Here is a 26,083-nt window from a genome sequence, read left to right on the forward strand (position 1 = left end):
ATGAGTTACAAGAAAGAATGTGAGGACAAAATAAATGTATATAATTTTATGTTTGTAGTTTATTTAGAATATATTTAATTATCCCACAACATAATTTAATATACACACTTGTGAGTGCAGTTAAACAGTTTATTAGGAACAATCAAAGCTGACTTTCAAACTGAATTTTTTGCATCATTACTCCAGTCACACAATCCTTCAGAAATCCTTTTAACAATCTTATTTTCTACTAAAAAAACATTTATTGTTATTATCATTATTATTATTATTATTATTATTATTATTATTATTATTATTAATGTTGAAAAGAGCTGAGAATATTTTTTTTAGGTTTTTTAGGGGGGATAAATTGAAAGAACAGCAATGATTGTTACATTTGTTACAGTTACATTTATTGTTACATTTATATTATGTACATCAAGCTTTTGAATGGTATAGTAGTGTATATTGTTATTGAAACTTCATATATTTCACTTGATTATACATTTAGTCAGGAATTATAGTTTGGAAAAAGTCTTTGGAAAAAGTCTAACTAGTAAAATGTTTACACGTTATGTGAAAAACTAGTACAAGTATATAAATAAATAAAAAGAGACTTACTCATGTTTATGATCTCTGCTGAATAAAGTGCTTCATTCTGTTTTTTTCTGAGGAAATCCAAATCTCAAATCCTCAACCACATCACATCTTTTTGGGGTGAATTATGTCTTATTCCTCTCATCGCGGAGCAAACAGTAAAAAAAAAAAAAAAACTTGAAGAACAATCTCGCAGCGTTGTCTTCTGTTGTGTGGGCGTATTCCAAAAGCCGCGCGCTTCAGTGAAACATTTGAATCTCAAAAGCGCGCTCGGCGCGGGGGCGTGGTCGCATTAGAAGATAATGAAGGAAGACGTGGAAAAACGGACATCGGGTTGTTTTCATATGGATTACTTTATCACAGAATATTTGTTTTCAGCAGCACTCGTTTAGTTTAAAAGTACACATGTCAGGCTTTCTATAGATATCTCTCTCATGTCTCTTCGTTGAGTATTCACTGAGTTACAGTTCATTTTTAATGACGCATTTGTATCTGAAGATCAGCGCAGACAAAGGCTGCAGACAGCACTCCTTGTTTGTTATCTTTATTTTATAAGTGCACAAAGTTTTGTTGTTATTATGTCTGTATACAAAAAAAAGTAGACCCTTTACAGATTCGATTGATGTATTGCTCTTCTCTGTACGATCAAAACTGAAAGTGTAATTTAAGTTCTTTTCGGGGTTATCAGGAGAAAATACCCCAAAACGCGTATACGCGTTAATCGACTCCAGAGGGTTAAGAAAAAATCTGAAATAATAAGGATGCCTTAGAAATTTTGTGTCTGTATTTCACCCAACAAGCTTAGTTTAGTTTTGCTTTCCAAGTAAAGTTTTACTACTAACATTCCCATTAAGTTATAAATCTATTATTTCTAAATGTTCAGTTTTTTGGAGAATGTTCTGTATGTTATATTTAAGTTATTTAAAAAAAATGCTGCATTGTTCTTGGAATGTTACTTTATGGTTGCAAAAAAAAAAAAAAAAACTAAAAAGATTGTGCAGAGAACATTATTACTTGATTCACAAATAAATAAATAAAAAGCAATCAAGCGGTAACCAAATAGTAATGTTAGGGGAACATTCTGTGTTTGCTGGGATGTTAAAGGCCTAAATTTTGGAAACCTCATTTTCTGTTGAAACAATATCATGTTTCCTGTTTGTTCTATGTTCACATAGTTAACTTCCCAAACAATATTGAAAAAGTGGCCCATCTGAAGTATTAAAGGTATAGTTGACCCAAAAATGAAAATTCTGTCAAACCGCTAAGACCTTCGTTCATCTTCGTAACACAAATTAAGATTCTTTTTTTTTAATGAAATCCAATAGTTTTCTGACCCTACAAAGAAAGCCAAACAACTTCCACGTTCATGGCCCAGCAAGGTAGTAAGGCCACAGTCCATGTGACATCAGTGGTTAATTTTATGAAACTACGAGAACATACTTTTTTGTGCACAAAGAAAACAAAAATAGCTTTATCCAACAATTTCTTCTCTTCCATGTCAGTCTTTGACATGTGTTCACAAGAGTATCACGTCATGTATACGTGTGCCGCTGCTGATGCAGGAGCCAGCATTTTGACATAAAACCCAGATGCACAGCTCATATTTTTGTTTTCTTTGCACACAAAAATATTCTCGTAGCTTTATAAAATTACAGTTGAATCACTGATGTCACATGAACTTTTTTGTTGATGTCCTTACTACCTTTCTGGGCCTTGAACGTGGTATTTGCGTTGCTGTTTATGCAGGGTCAGAAAGCTCTTGGATTTCATCATAACTTAATTTGTGTTCCAAAGATGAACTAAGGTCTTACGGGTTTGGAACAACATGAATGTGAGTAATTAATGACAGAATTTTCAATTTTGGGTAAACTATCCCTTTAAGATTTGTGTACAGTATGTGATGCAGCCATATCTTGATAATCTTAATGATCTGTTTTTAGCTGACTTTTAATCATTTGTTGGGTTTTTTCAGGGTGTTTCCCAGAACCTAACAATGTGGTTAGTGGCTGGCTCGATGCGTCTGACTGAAACAGGGGGGACAGGAATAGAGAGTGTTTGTTCCTTTGTCCTGGTAGTAAATGAGAGCACCACAAATTCCTTCCAGAAGTTTCTTGTGAAAGGCTTCCTGTGAGGTAAACCAGCATTCCTGATGATGCCAAAAATGAATGGAGATAAATAGCCGGCCTTATATAAAGATGTAGGCCCACTACTATTCACCTTAACTGGTGATCACTCAGAAACCAGACCAACCAACAATATTGGTTTACACCAGAAAGGCTTTACATATCACCTCATGGAAAACAACAGCAGCAAAAGAAAGAGTGAGTGGAGCTATTCAGAAAATTGCTAGCCTCTAGCACTGTGGAAACATTTAGCTTTGCCATTACCCTCTCCCATGATGAGACTCCTGTTTGATCTCTGGGCACAATGACAGTTTTATCGGTTTCTCTCACACTATACCTCTCTGAAGTTTTTATTTATTTATTAATTTTGCTTAACTTCCACTTTTCCTGTACATATTTAACCTTGCTCTCATTGTAGGTACAGTAAGTTTATAAGCAATTTTTCAATTATTGCAAGTAGAAAATATTCACAAAGAAAGTCGATACCAAAACCATAATTATATACTTCAGCCATATTCCATTATAAGGGGGGGGAAAATGTTCACAGATGACTAGGTTTTTGTTTATTTTATTATTTGCCTTTTCACATTACAATAAATACTCAGTTCATTCATTAGATTAGAAATTGTTCCAATTGTCTGAGAAATCATATCCACTAATACATTTTAACTGTTTGTCCGAGTAGTGGAGATGAATTTATTATTATTTTTTATTATTTTTCCAAGGGTAAAAAAAAACAATCTACAATCTTTCTTTTGACAATATCCTCTTTCTAAACAGAAAAATCTTTACCCAAGGCCAACTTGTATGTTTATTGTCAAACATAAAGTGCCCATAAGCTGCTATTGTTCTCAATAAAAATCCAAATGTACTCACTATAAGGAAACAAAATTGGAAACATCAAACAATATATATAACATGTCAATAAGCAATACGGTTTTACAGTATTCTACAAAATACTTACAGTTTGATAATATAAGTATCACTCCTAGACTGTGATGGGTGACTGTGAGATGCTAGCAGTTCATGACAACCCAAAGTAATAGAAATGATGTCTAATACTGTACTTCGTAAACAATTCACAGCACACATGTTCAGACCTATGGCCAGGCTTGCTGCCCAAATAGTAATAATATACAGTTACTACATAGCTTTTTTTTTTCTTTTTTCTTCTTTTCATTTCTCTCAGGTTGTTTGCATTGGTTTGTGATTCCTCAGTCTCCGGGGGAATTTAGACTTGTATCGTTCTTTGTAGTTTCTGGAATGGTACCTTCTGCCTGAGGCATTTTCATCTCTGCAAAAGATACCAAGTGTATCAGTAAAATACAATACAACTGCCGCAATGTGTGTCAAATACAGTGAAATTAATGATGACACTCACTCTTGCTGGAGATCCAAGTAAGAGCAAAACTGCACACACTTTTTATCTCTTTTGTCTGTGCACTGGCATCGTTCCACATCTCGTCTGAGACGCATTTGGAGTGAACCCACACCATAGGGAATGACCTGACTGAGATAGAACAGTGGATATTTAAACAAACCTTTCAATTTTTAATATGGATTTAATAATCAAATTTAATAACTCATCTAGAAAAAGTTCTGCACCAAATATACTGTGGCCAATATAAATGTATGTTTTATGCACAATGTAGAACTTTTTTTTAAATTCATTAACAGAACCAAAAGCCTTGTGCTGCTTTGAATTTGCATTTTGACCAGGGGTATGGATTCCTGTTTGTTTCAGATATAAAAGACTTCACACTTGTTTCACTTCCCAAGAGCCAGACTCTCAATCTTTGGTTTCTGGGTTGTTTTTCACCAAAGGCAGTCTGCCTGTCCTCAGGTCTCCATGCGTGGGCCACATTAATGAGACCACACACTTAAATACAACCAGACACGTGCTTGCAGAGCACACAGGTTACCAGCATCAGTCCTCAATAGATCTCAAATCTCTCTTTAGTGCTGTTCAAAGACATACACAAATCAATGTGTCTGATGTACCTGGGCGTATCGACCCATACGATTCCTATGTGGCAAAAGTACACACATTCTTTGTCCTTCAGGTTTTCACAGGAGCAGCGTCTTTCACGACGGTGAGTGTGTGGAGTAGCATTCACAGATGGACTTCTGTTCGCATGGGACCCTGGGACTGACGGATACAAAGAAAAGAACTTTAAACAACAGGTAACAAAAGAAACAAGGACAAGACAATGTTACAAAAGATTTCTATTTCAAAGAAATGTTTCTTTTGCTGTTCTATTCATTAAAGAATCCTCAAACTTTAATAGCAACAAGAAATGTTTTTGTGCACCAAATCAATATATTATAAAGATTTTTGTAGGGTCAGATGACCCTAAAGACTGAATAACTGCTGCTGAAAATTCAGTTTTTCCATCACAGGAATAAATTACATTTTTAAATATATTAAAACAGAAAACAGCTATTTCAAATTGTAATAATATTTTGCTTTTTTTTACTATATTTTGATCAAATAATAATTTTTGGATTGCCGTAAAGACAAATGGGGTAACACTATCAATGCAGCCATCAGAAAGCTTAATTACCGCAATTCACTGATCCCCATTTTCAGCCAAAGCCTAAGACTTTTTGCTTTGATGTGTTACACCTGAAACTAATCCTCAAAAATTGTCAAAATATTAGTCTTTAATTGATGATGTGAGACATAACATGTCTAAACTGTTGCTGCTGTCTAAACAATTCAGCACTGTTGTGTCTTCGAGGTCCGCTTTGCTTTAATCCTGAAGATTCCCGCACAAATCCTGTTTTCATGTAGCTTTGATCTCATAGGTTATTAGTTCAAAAGTGACATGCCATTGCCATGCACCAGTATTAATAATGATAAAAGTGCGTTGACAAAATAATAAAAATAAAGAAAAACTAAAAACAAAATGTCTTATGGTTGAGCTTCATTAAGGTTGCGGTGAATAAAAAGCAGAGTGGCCCATGTGGAGCATGTTTAAAGAAGACAGCAAATACGATCTGTGGCCACCACATTTTATGCCTCTAGGATTCCAGCAGCATGTGTAGATGCTACAAAGCAAACCACCACTACAGCTTCCGATGGTTGGGGTTTTAAAAGTAGAATCAAAAACAGATCTTGCGCTTATTTGCAACATGGTAACTCTCTTACAGACAAACAGATCTCAAAGGAAAAGAAAGACAAAAGAACAAGTATGATGGTATTTACATAAGGGTATATTCAATTGCCAAAAAAGTTCTTTTATGAGGCAAGATGGATAAACTAAGACTGCAAGAGACTTGTTCAGGATACATGGAAGAGGGGTATTAGCAAAACCCCAGTAACCGGAATGACTTCTAAGGTGCTCAGTCAAGCAAACAGGACCTGAGGCCGTAAGGCTTTATAGAAAAGGATGAAATTGCATGCCCAGGTCTGTGGAAAGTGATCTGGGAGTGATCACAGTGATCCATCACTATAACAAGGCTATGAGGGTCTAACCATAGAAGTTTGATGTGGAATACACAACAATTGGTCTGACTAGGCTGGAAATCAGTTGTCATCCATATCCTGAAGGCGTCAGTTGAGGTTACCCAGTGAAGCATTGGGGTTAGTTTTCATATATCAGGTCAGGATAATTAATCACAGAGAAAAGCTGAGATGTGGAACTTGGAATTTGTTACAAATCCACTGGAATGTTTTCTTAAAATGCCTGACATATTCACATACAACTGACTTTATACCATCCTACCCAAAATCATGAGAAAGACTATCAGGAAACATTTTCTTTATCCCTGTAATATTGTATCAGGCTAGACTTCACTAATTCGATACTGTTATGATACTAGATGGTATGATTGGTATGATACTAAGGCGAGTTCTGTAGCACCTCTCAGGACAGTTTGTTTTCCCAAGAAAAATTTAATTTTGTGACCCGTGCCCTAAGGAAAAAGAGAGGAATGCCAAGGTGGATCAGCATAGAATTGTAAAAGACAAGCAAGGGATTACGTAAAATCATAACCACCAACAGTGAACCAGACCATCTCATTCGAAAAAACACCAACAGGTTTCCTGTTGTTAGCATTAACATATTAGCAAGAAGATGTAAAGCTTTACTAATCCCAAGTAGTTTGACTGCTGTTATTAAAAATTCAAAGCTGTGATCATTTCTGTCCTGTAGCAGACTGGCCTTGAAACTCGAAACTACTGAGGAAAATGGTACTGTATTCCCAGCAATTAACTGCAATAACTTTGCAATACAGTATATTATCCTAGTGTTTTGCACTGCATACCAGTACATCCAATACTGAAACTAAAGACCTCAACAACAAACCTTTCTGTTATGTTCAAATTTGTGAGCCAACTTGCAACGATGTCAGTTGATTCAAGAAAATTCCCTTGTAAAACAAAGAAATGATCATAGTCTGATCACAGTTTAACTGTTTCCAGAGACAACTTGCTCTGTCTATGAACTCTGCATGCTATTAAAATTAAGCCTTCCCACAGCACAAAAGCTAAACCATTCTGAGGCAACTGTCACTGCTTTTGCATCACCGTGGAGGAAGTTACATGTTCTGTGGTCCATAGAAGTGGTAGATGGCCTACACATGGGGAGTTTACCCACTTACATGCTCAAATGGCTTAAGCAGCATTTTACGCCACATTTAACACTAATTCAACACTTCAATCTATTGTACAACTAGGTGCATATTGTGACTGGTGTTAAGAAACAAATTGATTATAGAAATCTATCAAAAATATTTAACTCATATTTTTGATAGATTTCTGTTATGTATTTTTTTTCACCAGTCACAATCCAATAAAATATTACTGTCAAAATTTACACCAAACTTGTATGAATTTTATGTCTTCTGTGAAACACAAAAGAAGATATTATTTAAGAATACTGGTAACCAAACCATTTCTAAGAAAAATCTTCTATGTTCCATAGAGGAAAGAAAGTCATACAGGCATGGATCAATGAGAGGGTGAGTAAATATTTTCCTTTAAGCATTAACAGTAAATAGTTTATCCCTTTAAATTACAAGAATATATATCTGGTGTGAAAATACAGTTCACATACAAAGTTGGCTTTTGCTAGATAAAATCATAAAATATTATGTAAACTAGATTAACATTTTGTTTCAGATAGGAAAATATTCACATAGTAATTCAATAATTGAACAGAAAGCCAAATTAATATATATATATATATATATATATATATATATATATATATATATATATATATAAGAAAGATAATAGTCATTTACCTTGTTGTCCCAATATGAAAACAACCACACTTATTAAGAATAAGAAGGAAAAATCCATAATGCTTCTTTCCAAAGATGCGCAGAACATTAATTGGCAAGCCTGTCTCCTGGATGTCTATCCACAGGAAGAGAGGAAAGCTGTGAGGGGATAGAGAGCAGGTTGTGGAGTTTCTCAGAAACTTCTGCCACTCTCTAAACACCTCCAGCCTACCACATCCTCCTCCCCCATCTCCCTCTTTGGATCAGCCAGCCAAGTTGTTCTTCACAATGCTAAGGACAGGTGTTTGACAAGACTCATTGTATGTGAGTGTCAGTGGGAGAGAGAGAGAGAGGGAGAGATTGTATTTTTGTTTGGATAGATGCTCTAAATCCAGTGGAAACATTTGTGAAATATGGTATCTCAACATTGTCTGTTTTCATCAAGTGCTTCCAACATGGTCAGAGGTGCATCAAAGATTATAAACGGATGGATTGAGTTCCACTTCATGGGTGAGCTGGCATCTCATGGGAATTTTTGCGCACTCTTATTTTTTCCTTCCTATTGCTATGTTAGGAATGGATGCTTGAAGAACAAAGTTAAAACTACAGCCCGGAGAGGAAACCCATCTTTTTCAAAGTAGAAAACCTAGACAGACCAGGTCTTTTTCCCAAACCAAGGAAAGCCCATTGTGGTAAACCTCCACCTTAATTAAAACAATAAAAAGCCAATTGAAACATCTCAATATAAGCATCTGCATGCCAGACTTTCTTAACTGTGGAGGGTTCCTCTAACTGGTTAAACATTTTCTGCAGTTCAGAAACAGTTCTTGCTCTCATTTTTGGCAATTCCTTCCATAATCATGCCAAATTTGGTGAAAATTTGTGTGGCACGAGCTCCACTGCACAAACAGGCTAAGAGATATGAAATGTGGCGTGAAAGTTGTTCAGAATGGTCCTCAATGGGGCCTGTCATTTAATCACAAGGGGGGCAAAGTGATGTATTCTATGCAGCACCACAGGGGTTGGGTTATTTTTTCCCACCCGTACTTCTATTTAGCTCACTTTTTGACTTCTCATTAGTCCAGATTAGGCTTAGTTTTGCATTTAGAAGAGATAATTAAAGGCTGGGCACAACACAAAACAACATATTTGGTCACAGAGCCCCTGGCTACAGCAATTAGCTCTGTGAGGTGAGGTGCTTTGGAGGAGGAAGGAGAACTTCAGAGCTCCGAATGGCTTCTTCCTGCAGCTGTGAGAGAGACATAAGTGAGGATTTTTTTTTTTAATACTTTGTGCCAGTCTTTGTTGCTCTATCGCATTTCATATCACATTACATTTACACTTTATGGTTTTATTTGATAAAAAAAATAGTTTTATTGTTTGTAGCAATGTACACGTGCTGAGTTAGTGTTTATTAAACTAATATAACAGTGAGACTTTGGCTAACTGCTCAAAGTGTCAAATGGCATGCAGAATTGCTGACTAAATCAACCAGTAAATCAATAACTTTTCTGTTTTCACAGAACACTGACCTCTATACGAGAAGAAGGCTTTAAAAACTTTTCAACAGAATTATTAGCTTGCCAAGCAAGCCTGAAACAATCTGTTCATGATTATCCATCCTAGAGCCAGCAAATGCATTAAAAGTAAAATATTATTGAGAGAAGACAATGATTAAGCTAGACTATCTCTTAAAATACTTTTGCTCCTGAAAACCACTCACTTTTACACACTCCCCTGGACTTTCACTGACCCTCAGCTGCAGTTCCCTATTAAGCCTCTAATATACATGCATTTTTATTTATTTGTTTGTTTTTTGCAGGATTCGTCCACATTACCTGCTGAGGTATGCATCAGTAATCAATGATCAATAATTACTTGTTTCAACCAGACTCTTAATTTCCATTCTTTATCTTTGTAAAACTAATAAGAGTAGACACTTGGGTATGTCGACACATGACATGTACAGTTATGCTACATATTGTCTTTAATATCAACACACACACACACACACAATGAAATTGTATTTTTAAAAGTTGCAAAGACTAAAGTCTCAAACCCAAAGAGATATTCTTTATAAAAGTTAAGATTCGTCCACGCCCTCCTAAAACGCCTCGTTTAAACACGCCCCCACATGTCTACATCACAATGTGGGAAGATTTGCATAACAACACCCAAATGTTCACGCAAAGAAAGGTGTAACCTTTGATTCTCGCTGTTGCCGCCGGCGCCATGTCGTGGAGATGCTGTTTTGTTGTGAAAAAGAAAATACATTGTTTGGCCTTTCAAAAGAGGACACAACTAGAAATCAGTGGTTAAGCTGTATTTACAACACTGTTCCAGAACAGTTCAAACCAAATATTTAGTGTGCAGCACATTTTATTGAGGAGTATTTCCTGATCCTGGGAGAGAAGTGTGCGAGATGTGAATTTAAATTGTATTTATTTACAGAGGTATATGATGTCACGGTCGCCGTGATTTTGCCAGGACAGACATGTTCCTGGATCAACATCTTTTGATGATCCTGTATCAACATTATTGTCCAAAAATATAGACTTTACCCAATCCCTACCCCTAAACCTAACCTTACCCTTACGGAAAATAAGTTTATTCAAGTGTGCTATTAGTATACTTCTTTTAAACTAAAAAATAGGAAAGTATGCTTTTAGTTTACTTTTTATGTACTTCTCAGAAATGGGCTTTATGTACTCCTCAGAAATATGCTTTAAATGACATTTAAGTATACTTGACTTATACTTACAAAAAGTCTAAATATATTTGAGCTATACTTGTGCTCCTAGAATCCGTGTTTTCATTGCTATATGGTAGAGGACGCTAGTACACATCTTATGTACAGAATTTCCAAAAAAAACACAAGTGAAGAAGAAGAAGAAACAACAGATACTAACACATGTAATCTAACACGATCAGTGTTGCCAACTTAGCAATTTTGTTGCTAGATTTAACAACTTTTCAGATTGCCCTGGCAACTTTTTCTTCCAAAAGCACATAGCAACAAATTTAGCTATTTTTTAACATTTATTTGGCAACTTTTAGCAACTTTTGATAATTGATTCAAACGATAAAAAGACACACATTTTCCATCTAAATTAGACAAAAAGAGGAAACCAAAGATGCCTAGCAGTACACACCATCATGTGAATTAAGGTAACTGCTATATGCAATTGTTCAATAATAATTAGGTGTGTTCGTCTTGAAGCAGCACTGCGCAGACCAATCGGAGTATGACATCAAAGTAGCATGAGAGCTAATAGATTGCAGGCAGATCAGCATGACTTCAAATCGCTTTCACAGTGCTTTGATGTCAAACACCGATCGGTCTGCACAGCGCTGCTTCAAGTTGAACACACTTATTATGATACACCTTGTTAGTAAGTAGCTTGTACCTGTGATTGCTGATCTTTAGTTGATCTAGTAAAATGGAAAAGAAAGTAAATTTCCAGGACTTTATCCATTATCCATTATCCGTTGTAACTCACGTAAACCGAAAAAATACAATGTGTAATTTAAAATGCAGGTAAAAACCTGTGAAACATATGGAAAATTCCTTTATATAGTAGGCTATACTATTTTTTACAGGTCTATTTCAATATTGTTTTTAAAAATAGTTATTTATATTTTTATATTTTTATATTATATGTTTATATCATTTTATGAACAAATAGAAATTAACATTTATAAAATATATTTTTTGCTGAGATTTGATGAAGTGACAATTTTGCATCGATTATGGGATGATGTCATCGCGCAATGACATCACAACGTCATTTGGCAACTTTTAGCAACAAACAGACTTTCCTTTAGCAACTTCCCATGAAAATTATTTGGGAACACTGAACACGATCATCTGAAATGAAACAGCATCAAAACTGTAACGTTATGGAATAAAATGTCGACCTATGAAGAGGTAATAATTACAGTCAAGCTTTGGGGTGTTGATCGACTACATCTACGTTTTGATTATCATTCTGAATCCAATTCGTAGGGGTTTTTTTTCAGCTTTTTGTTCACAATGTTATTTCTATTTTTGTTATGAAACTTACCCACAATAAAGTGTTTTAAAAAAAGAATGCATAAAGCTAGAATAAAATGTTTTTGTTTACAAGCAGATACCCTGTTCTTTCTTTGGATGTTTTGTATGTTCAGATATTCATATAACAAAATATATACAAATTAAAACCTAAATAGGGACATTGTTGTATATTTAAAGTATGGTGTAAAGTTCACTTAACTTATGAGTATACTTGCAGTATAAAACTACTAAACTAGTAGTTTACTATACTTCAAAGTGTAAAAAGTATTTAATTAGTAAACTACCAGTATACCTACTGTATAAGTTTACTTTTAGTATAATTGCAGTACAAATTACAAACAAAGAGGTAAACTAGTTGAGTACTCAAAGTTTGCTACTGTTATACTTAAAGTAGTATACTTAAAAGTATACTTTTATATACTAGAAAGTGGGCCAATTTAGTCCCAAGAAGTATTGAAAAAGTACTGTACACTTACAAGTATACTACTAGAACACTGATATTTGTATACTTGCTTCATAAAGTATACTTAAAATATACTTGAACTTTACTTCAGTATATACTTAATAAAATTAACTTACTTGAAGTATACTACTTTTTGGTAAGGGTACCCATAATTTATTCCTAAAATCTGTGGGAAATGATAGCTGATTAACAAGGGTGTAGAAGCACCTAACCCTGACTGTAAGGCTAAAACAGATATTTCCTGAAAAGTTATATCTCAGTTCTGATTGGTTGATTGTAATGTTGTTCCAGGATCAACAAGGATGTTGTTTGTCGTTTCTCCGATCACAAATGCAGACATGATTTAATGTTTACGTGGCGCGATGCAACGCAACGCATAAAAACACAGTATAAGTCATTATAATCCATAATTATGTCCCCACTGGATGTAACAAATGGCTCGTTTGTAATGGGTTTTATTGTTTTTGTCTTGTTCTGACCAGGACACGCATCACAGTATGTTAAGGGGCGTAACATTTCCGTCACACGCTTGAGGCAATCGGCCAATCACAATGCACTGGATAGCTGGCCAATCAGAGCACACCTCACTTTTTAAACCCATGAGCTTTGTAAAAAACTACACGTTTCAGAAAGGCGGGGCATAGAGGAGAAACAATAATGTACAGTATGTGGAACATAATGTGTTTTTTAAACCTTAACCCGCATAAACACTTTTTTATTACACCAAATACACAAAATAATGTTCTTTTTAGCAACATCATATGTCCCCTTTAAAGAATTTTATTGGTGTATTGAAATGAATTCATTCCAGTTTCATAAGTAATGTTTTGCATACGCATACAGATACTGCTTAAAAATAATTATAAAAAATAATCAACGATTTCAGACATTATGGGCAGTGAACCTGAAATCACTTCCTACAATGGGCGATTGATCATTAAAAAAAAAAAAAAAAACGGTACTCTATCACTCCACCTAGTGTTCAGATTGGATTTAAATTAATGAAGAGTTCAGACTACAAGCTTGTTACTAGGCGTACAGTATTTGTAAAGGTAGGTATCTTAATCAAACGGAAATGAGTACATTTTGAAATTTTGTTTCACCTGTTGGCCCGCACAATGGATAAAAAAGGTTGTCTCGCGTTATTCCCTGTTTAAAGAAGTAAGGTGAGAGATTCCCGCGCAAAGCAGCATTTCAGAGTCAAACAGAGCTTCAGTGTTTTACCTAAACTATTTGGAAAGCCCAGTCTCGCATAAAAGCAGGTTTGGTTAATGCCCACATGGATTTAAACTGCAGTGGGCATAAACCATGTAGGTAAATATGTACATTAACTGTGGTAACTGTACCTCAGCTTATGTTTGTTATGCAGTAGAACATGCGGTCCCATCACTTGCTGTCATGACACATATAGTTATTTAGATCTACATTGAGTTTATGTCTTACAGCATATTACACACATATTATAATGTTATATTTATCCTCAGGCCTTAGTGTGCTTTATTTACTGATTTAAAGTCACATTCTTTATTTAATTTGTGTACGTATACAGCAACAATGTAGTTTAAGTAAAAAGCTCTGATGATTACTGGCTAACTGTACATTATGCTTTACATTAACTGTACTACCTTTGTAAAATAAGCAATAGTACATTACAAATACATCCTAAATCTGTTGTAATTTCCTGGGATTAGATTCTTTGTGCTGGATTTTTGGATTTCAGTTCTAAACTTCTGAATAATTACAACAGTTTTTAAAGAATCAAGTTAAGACCAAAACATAGTTGTCAGAAACTATGTACTTTAAATAAATGCAAAAATGCATCAGCTTGTCACAGGTCAGGAAGTGCTAATGCTTTCTTCTTTCCAAATTGAAACATAATGTATGAGTAGTCTTACTGAAAGTGCTGCTAACACAGGTCTACCACATCCTGTCTCATGTTCTAGTGTTGGGCTTGGACACACATTCTCAGGGAAATTAAATGTGATTTATTGCTGATTATCCCAGCTGGAAACCTGGGAGCCGGATGCATAGAATAAAATAAGCTTGGTGTCATTTTTATTTTTTCAATCTGAGACTCTTTCTGAAAACCACACATTCTACCTTTGATTACAGAGTGAATGCTGTTCCACACAGGCCTGTTGGGTGACTGTTCCAGACAGCACTAATGGAGAGGTGGTGACTTTTATAGGAAGTTGCTTTTGAGAGGGTGTCAGCCATCATTTTGATCCCATATAGCACGAGAGCTTGTCAGGTACCGATTTTGTCTGCTTTACAATATACTGAGAACTTTTTGAAGTTTTCAAACCTAATAAAGGTTCACTATAGCCTTGGGGCCAATAATTTGTTTGATGTTCTCAACTATGTGACTTTCCTTCACTGACCTCAAAAAGAGATTTTATTTACACTTTTTTGTACGATGAAAGTGAATGGTAATCAGAGGCTATTAAGCATCAAGAATGGCAAAAAATTAAATAAAAAAATAACAGTACCATAGCAGTAGTCCATAATAACTGGACATATGGTAAGCTTCTATGAGGAACAGAATGAAATTGAAAAAACTTTACAACCACTGGTCACTATACACTATAACTGTAAGAAAAAGAAAAGCTTAAACAGTCTGCTAAACATCTATATTTGGTTTCCACAGTTATGTTTACAATGATATGACATTCATAAATGATAACAGATTTTTTTTTGGGTTGAATGCATAAAATTATTTTTTTAAATCATATATGGAGCAAACATTATTGAGGCAATTTTTATTATTATTGAGGTAATTTTTCAAAATAGTAAAAAACATTTTTAGTGTATTACAAAATGACATGTCATAATTCTAATTTATAATAAAATTAAAATAGCACCTGTATACTTCCCTCTGCATCCATCCACTAAAGCTGCTAACGAGTTCATGGATACTTTAATTTGTCAGATGTGACAATCTGTACATCAGCATTTTAATTGTTCTGATAAATCCATAAAACCACTTATGGAGCATACGAATGAGATAAGACAACAAAACTAATTAAAGGTTAGGCAGAAGATAATTATGTTATTTTTGAGCTGAATCACAGTAATTACACAACCAGAAAAACACACGTTGGTCAACTGCAACTTGAAATACCGAAAAGATTTTGAGGCTATATTTAGATAATTGGGCTCTTTAAGAGTTATTGGCCAATTTCTTTGAAGGGAAACATTGGAAGTGGTGGTTACAAATGCAAATTTTTTCTAATGACTTACCTCTCTAGATTTTTTCTTTGTATATGTATATATATATATATATATATATATATATATATATATATATATATATATATATATATGCTTAAAACACACACACACAGACAATAATAGACAATCTTAACAAAAAATAGTTTTAACTCCTATTCATACAAAAACCTCACATAATTATTACAATATTTGAAAAAATGTAATATTGTTAAATCTAATAAGGTTTTGCATAGTACTTTGTATATACAGTTTACTGTAAACAGCATACTGAATATTTTTACACTGTGCTAAAAAAGTGCAATTGGCAGTTTGCAATTTATGAGACCATCAGTGTACAGAAAGATGACGACAAAGCGTTCTAATTATAATAGACTATCAGAGGGTGGGCAGCCCCACAGTGCTCAACTGGATCAAAATGCGTCAGCTCTGCAAGAACAGTACTCTGTGTCTGCCATGGCTTACTGGGTATGCCTTGGCTGAAGACAGCCTGAGAGCCACTTAATAACAGCGAAGAACAGATTTTTCACCATATGCCATGCAGGTCTTGCTGGGCTCGCATCTACCCCTACTATTCTACTGCCTGCCTGCCTGCCTGATCACTTCCTCCCTGCCACCGTACATCACACGTCTCTATTCCACTCGGGTGTGGAATCATATGTCCATAATATTCAAGATACGATCAAAGGCAAACCTCCAGGAGAAGATTAGGCACAGCTAAACATCCTTTCCTGGCTCCTGCTCTGTGAAAACATGACGCCTTTGAGGCCATCGGTGGAATGATTCAGAGTTCTGCATTAATGGTTCTCCTGCGCTTGGCCGGACTCCTGCTCTGTCTCCTTGGCCCTGGTCTATGGATGGAAAGTAACCTCTCTGTATGTACCTGCACGCCTACAGCTTTTCCACAAGCCACCAAAGCAAAACTGATGTTGTTCTTTCCCCAAGTGTTTCCAAATGAATCACTTTTAAAGGTGTCAGCAGTGATCACAGTTTTAACTCCTCTGACCAGAAAGCAGTTTCCTCTGTCTCATCCTTCCTTCTGCTGTTTTTCTATTGAACTTTTTAACTTTATTTTCTCAGGAGACTGCCACACTTCATTCACCATTCAGAATGCCATTGGACTATTGGACTAGCTATTGTACTGTTGAAGTCTGCAATGTGTTGAAACTACAAACCAATCAGGGTTTGAAGCAGTGCAATAGAAGATCCATTTTGGGTGGCCAGAATAACCTTTCTGTTAACAGTTCTTAAAAGAGCCTTTTTTTCTTAGCGTAAAGAACATTTCAATAATCTGAAGGAACTTTTCCCACTGGAATGGGAATGGGAATGTTCTAATGAATTTGTCTTTCACCCCACCCTGCTTTTAACATCTCCCATGGATAATAGAGCTGACAGTACAGAAATTCAGTGACTTACAAGAAACGGCTACAAAGTCATCTTGCATTATATGACAGTAACATTCCATCAGCTGAACACGATGTCAGCAAAGAAGCAATTAGTTAACACAGCAAGAACATCTCTAAGGTAGTACTTCCATGATAAGAGACAGAGAGAGAGAGAAAGTCTTTGCCTATAAATTGATTTTGGAAAGTTTTACAGAAGTCCTTCAGCCCAAGAGAATGCTGGAGGGAACAGAGCGTAAACAGTGCTATAAGTCTGACTTTGAGACCGTCGCTGTCTCCTTTACATCTGGTTCTTATTATGACTCAGAAGTTCCAGCCAAGCCATATATGTTGGCCCTCTCAATATACAGAAAGGCCCAGCCAAGTATGGTCAGTATGGTGAACCACATCACCAACTGATCCACTCCTTTAGTGCTTACTATGTCTTAATTACAGTTACAGTATGTGCCTTGATGACCACTGATAGCAAACATAGACGCAAGTTGCCTGCCTGCACTTGATCACTGGCATATATTTCATTCCTGATACCTTGATTTATAGTTCAGGCCAGCATACTGTAGCTAGGTAATAATGTTGATTAAAAAAAAAAAAGAATAAAATAAATAATAATAATAATAATAATAATAATGAATAACAATAAAAATAAATGCAAATATTTTGGACCCTGTTTTTATCTTATATATATATATATATATATATATATATATATATATATATATATATATATATATATATATATATATATAATTTTAATTTGTATTTTGTAATGTACCAAGTTAGAATGCTATCTGTGAAGTTTACAGTACTTGTTGAGAGAGAATTATCATTAATTTGATCAAAAATACAATTAAAAGTTTAATATTGTGAAATATTACAATATGAACTGTTATATATTTTAAAATGAAATTTATTTCTGTAATGCATAGCTGTATTTTTTAGCATTATTACTCCAGTCTTCAGTGTCACATGGTCCTGCAGAAATCATTCTAATAAGCTGAGTTTGTGCTCAAAGACATTTCTTATTGTTATCAGCGTTGTGCTGCTTAAAATGTTTGTTGAAACTGTATTACAATTTTTTTTTCAGAATTCTTTAATGAATACAGCATTCAAAAGAACTGAATTTATTTGAAATAAAAATTGTAACATTTTAAATATTTTTATTTTGAATAATTTTAAGCATCCTTTTTAAATAAAAGTATCAGAAAAAAATAGTAGATCTGACAAACATTAACAAGTTAAAAATTGCACAAGCTATGCATTTTTAAAACATTAAAGGTATGTCTGTTGTGCATTGTACTGTTCATGTATAGGGAAAAAAACACTTTTCAGTCGTAAACCAACAGATGGCAGTATGTCTTAAAGAAAAGACCAGCATGCAGACTTTGTTTTATGCACACTGTAACACTACAGCATGTGGCTAGGACATATTGCCGATATGAGAAGTTTGAAAATGAGCTAAATTTTGCTTGAGACCTGCTAGTAAGTTTCTATAGAATTCTTTCCAGGCGTGATCTTTTTATTCACAGGGTCTATCAGAGATGACATCCGGTCACCTCCAGCAGGACAGACGCCGCTGTCACCCATGAATAAAACTGTGTAGAAACATTGACTACACATGGAAAATGTGGGCTGTGGCTTTCTTTTCTTCTTGGCAAGAGACTGCCTTAGTTATAAAAAAAAAAAAAAAAAAAAAAAAATAAAAAAAAAAAAAAAAAAAAGGAACATTGTTAACTGTTTTAAACATATGTTCCCATGGAAGGGGGCAGCACTTTGGGTTGGTCCCCCAACCTATGTGCAGACCTAACCTAACATACTAATAATCAATTATTTTCTCCAAGAAGCAGGTTAGATATAAAACAGCAGAGGAAAATATGTTATTCTGGTTAAATAGATCACAAACATAATTTATTGCAGCTCGTGTGTACCAGTTAATTCTATTCTGCATCAGTTTGAACAAGGCTGCTGTTGTTTGTTGAGACTTTTAAAAGTGCTATTATGGGTGGTATTGCCAGTGGTATCTGTGGACTTGTATAGAATTCTGCTACACTCATTTTTGTGACAGCAATCGAGTTTCTGCTTGACTGTAAAAATATTTAGTTGCATAAGACTGTATTGTGCAATCATTCTTTATAGGGAAGCGTGGGAAACAGTTCATTAATAGAGAGGAGGCCATGTCACAGTTCTTAAAACACTTACATTGTTCCTCACATTGTTCAGGAAGTGCAATTCCATTCTTAAGTTAAACAGTAATGGATAAGACGTCATATCACACCACATAGTTAATGATGAACGGATGACATCTTATTTTGAGAATAATCAAGAATGGTATACAAAGGAAAACCTGCGTAACGTTAATGATAATACTATTTCAGAAGTAATGTGCTATTGACAATTTTTCCCTGTAATATGTGCACTTGATCAGTTTTTAGATGATGTGGTAAAAGGTTAATCTCCTGACAAACGGCCTTAATAACTGTTTGCCAGACATGACGATTTTTCAGGAGCACACCCAACATCTGTAGCTCTGCTTCTGATTCAACAATGTATTTCTAATCAAAGAGGCTCAGCATCCATGTTAGTTGATGTGAAATGTTACATGTACAAGTTTTGTGCAAAATGTGTGGCTATTTTAGCCAGCTCTGATGTTGTATAAGATGATGAAATTTTTATGGACCAAAAGTTCTGAGTGTAAATTGGTAGGAAAATATTGTAGGTTCAAGATCAACCTTCCTTTAAAACAAACTAAATTTTGTCTTTATAAAAAAAAACGTGATTTTGAGTATGCAAATGTCAACATCAGTGATTATTAGAAGAACTACTTTTCTTACTGTTTAGATTAAAAATAATTTTAAAAGACTGATAAGACAAAAAAATAAAAATAAAAGCAAGAAGATTGATGTGTTGATCTAATTGGTAGATGCACAAAAGATGTCACATCAACCTATTTGTGTCAACGTGTATTAACATTGTGGTGATACAGTTTTCATGTACAGTCAGGCAGAACTACTAAAATTAGCAATGCAAGATGTCTTTGTGTACTGACAGATTCAATCTGACTGTATATCTGATCCTTTTCAAATTCTTCTTTTTGTCCTCTCCTTTCCTCACCCCTCTTTTTACATAAGTTGAAAGAGAATTTGAGCATTCGTATTTTGTGCCAGGAAAAGTAGAGAAGCATTAAGACACCACGGACATGCAAAGTTACCATAGTCGTATTTATTTGAAAACAGCAATCTGTATTTTTTTCACCTGTGCTGTGATTCGTCAAAACTGATACTGTACATATTGGTTTTCCACTGAAAATCACAAAGTTACACTTTTTATTTTTATTATTTTTAATTATGTTTGTCTTTTATTCTTTTTGTTTGTTTCAATACAATGATTTGTGCTTTTGATACCTTAGGTTTGAAAGACATGTTAATACAGTTAAGTAGATAGCAGGGACTACCAACAAAAAGGTCAAAGGAGTCAATTACATAGATCATATACACACAATACAAAATACAGATATACACACAAGTGCTCTGGCTCCATACTCCAGTTCAGTTAGGTTGCTTCAACTGTTCAAAACATATTCCAAAAAAAAGAAAAGACAAATCTGTATTTCCAATCCCAGTTCTAAAAGTGATATCATTTGGGATTCGTTAGGAAAGTTTAAGAAACATAAGGTGCATTTTAGGAGTTCTCAGTATTGGAGTTTTTGTATCTACATTTATAAAAGTGTTTAAGGACTGATGACGTGGCCCTTGATGAACTCCATCAATGTGTGAATATATATGGCTATGAGCGTATACAGAACCATAGGCATCCGATATTTACATCTATTGGAATGTTCCCCATACTAATCATCAACAAGTCAAGTACTTCAAGCAACATAATTCACAGAAGATCAAAATACCTTTCACATCTACCTCAATAAGTGGTGGAGGAAATGCAGAAGTGCGAAAGTTGATTCACTTAATGCTTAGCAGTTCTACATTTAAAATGTGAACGGTGAAATCACAACTAGTGTAGCCTACCAGCCAATAGGAAAGAGAAGGGTACAAGCACTTAGAACCAACTACCATACTATATGTGGGTGTCAATCTAAAACATGTGCAGATATATAATTTTTCTGTATACTAGGTATATAAACATTTACTTAAATTATATAGAATTCTAAATAAAGCGAGTTTACTGAGAAGTATATGCACACATACTTCTAAATATATAAAGCCATATTACATGTACATATTTTTTTGCTCTAATTATGCAATAGCAAAACCCATGCTTTACATAGAAAAGGCATCCACAACATTAAGAAAAATGTACAATTTATGAAACATGATACAATAAATAGTATTATAGAATTGCTGCTGTACACAAAAGCCATTTCATTTCACACATATAAAAATATGTTTTAGTGCAACCTTACATGTATTGATACTTCACATCATTCAGACCGAAAGTGTCCAAAAAGACGGTAAATTGCATTTATAACAAAGCGGGATACACAAAACTCGATATATATTTACAGGTCTTCCTGTTTAATGCTTATAAGAATATAAGCAAAAAGTAAAGAAAAGGCACACACATCTGTACATTTTTTAAAAGTACCAGACAAAGTCCATAAGCAATTTTGGTCAGGCTCATATATGTTAACACATATATATTTATATATATGTATATTCTTTAAAACTTTAAATAAGAAAGTAATTATAGTTGAGATAGCAAACCGTGTTATAAAAGGCATGCTATACATGTACATTAAAACCACTGAATCAGTTCACTTGATTTTCTGTGTACATGGATGTACATGTGTAAATATAAAATGTGTGAGTGTAATTTACCACTCTCCCTTCGACCTTGTTCACCTGTTGTTAATAGCGTCTTTTAAATCTTTGCCTTTCTTTATGGTCGCTGGCCTCTCTCCACAGCCCTGTTGGCCAGACGCTCGCTCTGCCGTCTCTGTGTTGTAGAGAGTGGGATGGCTTGCTGTGGGAGTCTTTGATGTGGCAGACACACTGCTCTCTGCTCTGGAGTGTAGGGGGTGACTGATCTCTGAGCTGCAATAGTGCTGCGCTCTCGACGCACAGTCTTGCTGAGCTGCGGGTGAATGAGATAATGTGTGCTGATGGTAAGGATCAATTGGAACTGTCGATTTTTCGGGATTTTCTTCGGAGGCGATGCACAGCGAGGCGATCGCCTTAGTGCATGTTTGGATGCACTCTTCCTGCTTGCTCTCCTTGTCGGACATGTCAGCGCTGTCCTCTCGTGACTTTTGTGAGGAAGGTGATGCAGCCTTGGGGGACATGGATTTTTCATGGGACAGGGGTGAGTCTTCTGGGCCTCTGCTGGTGGGCCCTCTACCCTCAGAAAGGTGGAAGGACACCTCGCTGGTGCTGGACTCCTCCGAAGTGCTCTTCTGCAGGGGAAGGCGTGTTGGGTGGACATGACCAGTAACAGAAGTGGGCACAGAATGGACCATCTGGATGCCGCCAATGGGTATCATGGAGAACGGAGTGCGGATCTGTTGCTGGGAGTGCAGGGGAAGGTGGCTAAATAATCCCTGGTGGACATTTGGGGCATCTGCATTGCGAGCCTCCCCTTGAAGATGCAATGTCTTTCGCTGGTCCTAAACAGTTGGAAGATATGGTTAATTTACATCACAAAATATTCCTGGGAAATCTTAAAGGCAGTGTTTAAATAAATCCTTGTGAAGCTAAATACACCTTAGGTGATAAGATTAGCAAAGAATTCTTGAAATACTTGTCTGTTATTCTGCTTATCTGGGGCTTGTTTCACAGTTATTTAAACTGGACCTCTTGGAAAGTTTGGAAAATTTAAGACCGCAACGAACAAAAACAACAGTTGCCAGTAAAAAGGGCCAAGCTTACATAATAGACCTTGCTCATTTATCTTATTATCCCCCTAGCTCTATGGCAACAAGCCAGGTAACACTGAAATGAATTACTATACTGCATACACTGTATAGTCACTGCAGTTATCCACTTTCTCCAGGGAGTTCTTAATCAACTACCATACAATATAAATAGAAATGCTCCATTCTGTTGTATGATGGCAATTTGTTTGTTAGAGACATTAACCGACTACCTCTGCAATTTACTTGTCCAAACTTGTATACTTGAGCTTTGTATACTTTATTAAGAATCCAACACACTGTATGCTGGCTATTGCCTTTACTCTGGCATATCGTTATTATTACTCTTCACTTCGAACAACAATGACTTTTTATCCCTTAACTCACCAAACCTGGCACGGATGTAAAGTATGCAGGCTGTGTAATTTTGAGATGGACTCAATATGGTTGCCTAGCTAGTGAACTGTTTACAGCTATATTAATTTTGATTTGTTTTAGAAAGGTTAATAATGACTGGAGATATAAAGTTTGAACTGTTTGAACTTACCAGCTCCAGCTCTGCATGGTTTTTGGTCTTTAGGCTTAATGATATCATCTCTGCATGTGGCCTGGAGTTGTGTGCCCATGGGCCGCTTTGATAATGGAGACCCCTCCTGGGGGACACAGGTCTGATCATGCCCCTACGGCTTCTGGGAGAAAGTCTGCCAGAGAGATCCCTTCCTGGGGATGTTGGCCGTCCTGTCTGGGAGATGGGAGAGAGATGTCCTCTTGGAGAAAGGTCCCTCATTGGTGACAGATCCCTTCTATAAACATCCCGCCTGGGGGAGATATGCCTAAGCGGAGACACTTCTCGCCTTGCTGACAAACGACCACGTGGGGAGAGGTCCCTTCGAGGGGACAGATATCGCCTAGAGGAAGGTGAGCTTTCTCGCAGAGGGGAGGAATCACAGCCGGGTGAAGACAGACGGGAGCAGGAGAAGTCAAAGGAGGATGAGCTGTGTTCCGGAGAGAGAGCCAGGTCTTCATCCATAGAGCTAGGCACATCCAGTCTGTTTTTGTGATCTTCACCCAGAGCCCCTTGAAGGAGCTTCTGGTATTCAGCCATCTGGGCCTCTCCAGCTTTCTCACTGGGTGCCATGAGTTGGGTGATCTGAATACTGGGCAGACTAGTGAAATAAGTGAAAAGAGGCTGTTTGGAGACAGAGGCCAGAGGCTCTGGTGTGGATTCTTGTGAAGCGGCGACTGCAGTGATGGAGAGCGAGGGGATGGCACATGGCTGTGGACTTGTGCTTCGGGACCGTGTCTTCGGCGTTGAATCACCATCATACTCGTCATCATCATCCTCATCTTCATCAACTTCATCACCATCCTCTTCAGCACCCTCTGAGTCATCAGCATCAGAGAATTGGTGCTCTGCCATTATATCTGACATGCCAATCTTTTCTGATGCTCTTTGGACCTCCTCAGTGGTGTCTGGAAAAAAGTACAATAACACATTTTCTCAGTTGACTTTCACTGGTTAATCAACATTGTTTGAGGTGTTTTAATAGCAATTTGTGTTTATTTTATTCCAAATTATCAGTTGGCCTAGAAATATTGCTGGGTTTCTTTGTCTCCCTTTGATAGAACATGCAATCACAATGGGGGGGATATTATTTTTTATTTAGAAATATTGTTAACACTGGCAGTAGAAGGTTTCTGTTTTTCATTAGGCTAATTTTCCTAGACTGGTACTACTTCCAGATGCAAACATATATTGCAATATTGGCTCCTCTAAATAAAATGTATCCAGAATCTGAATCATACCTGGTTCTTCTGCTTCCGTCTCATCCACCGATGTCACTGACACTCCAAGCTCTAAGCACTTTTTCATGTGAGCTTTTGACTTCATGTGTTTCGTAAGGTTTCCTGAAAACAGATTTTAAAGTGTTTGAATTACTTGCATTGGCATGCCCAAAATGTCTAACCTGCAATTTATTCTGATTAAATAGTACAGATAACATCCGTTGTTCAGTGTGGTACAAACAAAAGTCTACAAAACTTACAAAAATCATGTTTTTTCATCAAATTGTAGAATGTTGTTTTTAATGTTCTGTGTGCTTTTGGATGTATTGGTTATTGGAAATGTATAATAAAAAACCCACCTTTTGTTTTAAAAGCAAAGTTGCAGAACTTGCAGACATATGGCCTGACATCTGTGTGTGTGCGAATATGTTTCTTCAGCATGCTTGGCTTTTTACAGCGGATCCCACATTCCTCACAGATGTACTTTCCCCGGCCTCGGCCACGCACATAAACATAGTCTTCATTGGATTTGTACCTGAAATACAAACAAGGCAAGGGTTATTAACATTATTAGAAGATATCAAATATATTGGTTAATGCTGATGTGGAATGATATCACCTAAATCAAAAATCTCACATTATATATTTTGAAGGCATGATTCTTTTATATGTTTAAAATGAAAACATTTTCACAGCTGTATCAATTTAAGTTTTTTTCCCTGCACAGAATAATATTATATGGCGCACCCAATGGGATACCATACCATGTAGTTGTATAAATTCCAGTTACTTGTGTTCAACAGATTTAGGCACCATAAATTAAATTGTATGTTAGTAGTTGTAGTTTGATTCCTCAGTGCCTATTTGTTTCCTAGCAGCAGTAAAATTTTAATTGCATTTTAGAAAAGGGGAAATTCCATCTTCTACAAAGAATACTAAGTTATGTGTTGGAAAATAAACACATCTTCACATACCCTCCTTCAAAGATTTTGATGCGAGTGGGTTCAGCCTGCTTTGAAGAAGCTTCTTTCTCTCCGTGGTCTTCTTTCCCCCTGTCTCTTAGGCTGATTCCCTTCATTTTCTTCCCAAACTTTCCAACATCAAACTGTATGATCTCTGGCTTCAACTGGAAATGTAAACAGAGAAGAGATTTAATAATGAAACCTAAAACTGTAAGCATAAAACACAAGCAACAGAAGCTGGTCTGTGCATTTTCTTGCAATTCATTTTTTATCATCTTGATCATTTAAAAATTACATTTAATAATGAGCAAAGGCAACTTATGTTTCAACTCATGCATATTTTGCTAACAAATTTTCAAGTGGTAAATTTAACCTGCATTTTTTAAACAATATATATCAC

General features: G+C 35.8%; 2 protein-coding genes across 5 annotated transcripts in view; both read right to left on the reverse strand.

The window, feature by feature from the left end:
* Positions 1 to 3,468: 3,468 nt before the first annotated feature.
* LOC109064665 (endothelin-1-like) lies at positions 3,469 to 8,099 on the reverse strand. Its single transcript, XM_042747322.1, has 4 exons — positions 7,950 to 8,099; positions 4,701 to 4,848; positions 4,081 to 4,209; positions 3,469 to 3,993 (listed from the first exon to the last, which is right to left on the reverse strand). Exons 1-4 carry the CDS (start codon positions 8,035 to 8,037, stop codon positions 3,885 to 3,887), a joined length of 474 nt encoding a protein of 157 aa, XP_042603256.1. The 5' UTR covers positions 8,038 to 8,099; the 3' UTR covers positions 3,469 to 3,884.
* Positions 8,100 to 20,277: 12,178 nt separating this feature from the next.
* LOC109064256 (transcription factor HIVEP2-like) overlaps positions 20,278 to 26,083 on the reverse strand; it is a 68,369-nt gene continuing 62,563 nt past the window's right edge. For all 4 annotated transcript variants that reach the window (XM_042746520.1, XM_042746519.1, XM_042746518.1 and 1 more), the window contains 5 exons: positions 25,696 to 25,847; positions 25,081 to 25,256; positions 24,743 to 24,844; positions 23,484 to 24,409; positions 20,278 to 22,690 (listed from right to left, as the gene is read on the reverse strand). In XM_042746520.1, the coding sequence (XP_042602454.1) occupies positions 21,926 to 22,690; positions 23,484 to 24,409; positions 24,743 to 24,844; positions 25,081 to 25,256; positions 25,696 to 25,847 (2,121 nt within the window). In that variant the 3' untranslated portion in view covers positions 20,278 to 21,925. The remainder of the gene's footprint in view (positions 22,691 to 23,483; positions 24,410 to 24,742; positions 24,845 to 25,080; positions 25,257 to 25,695; positions 25,848 to 26,083) is intronic.

The sequence above is a fragment of the Cyprinus carpio genome, chromosome B20 (genome assembly GCF_018340385.1).
Source record: "Cyprinus carpio isolate SPL01 chromosome B20, ASM1834038v1, whole genome shotgun sequence".
In the NCBI taxonomy this organism is placed as follows: Eukaryota; Metazoa; Chordata; class Actinopteri; order Cypriniformes; family Cyprinidae; genus Cyprinus; species Cyprinus carpio.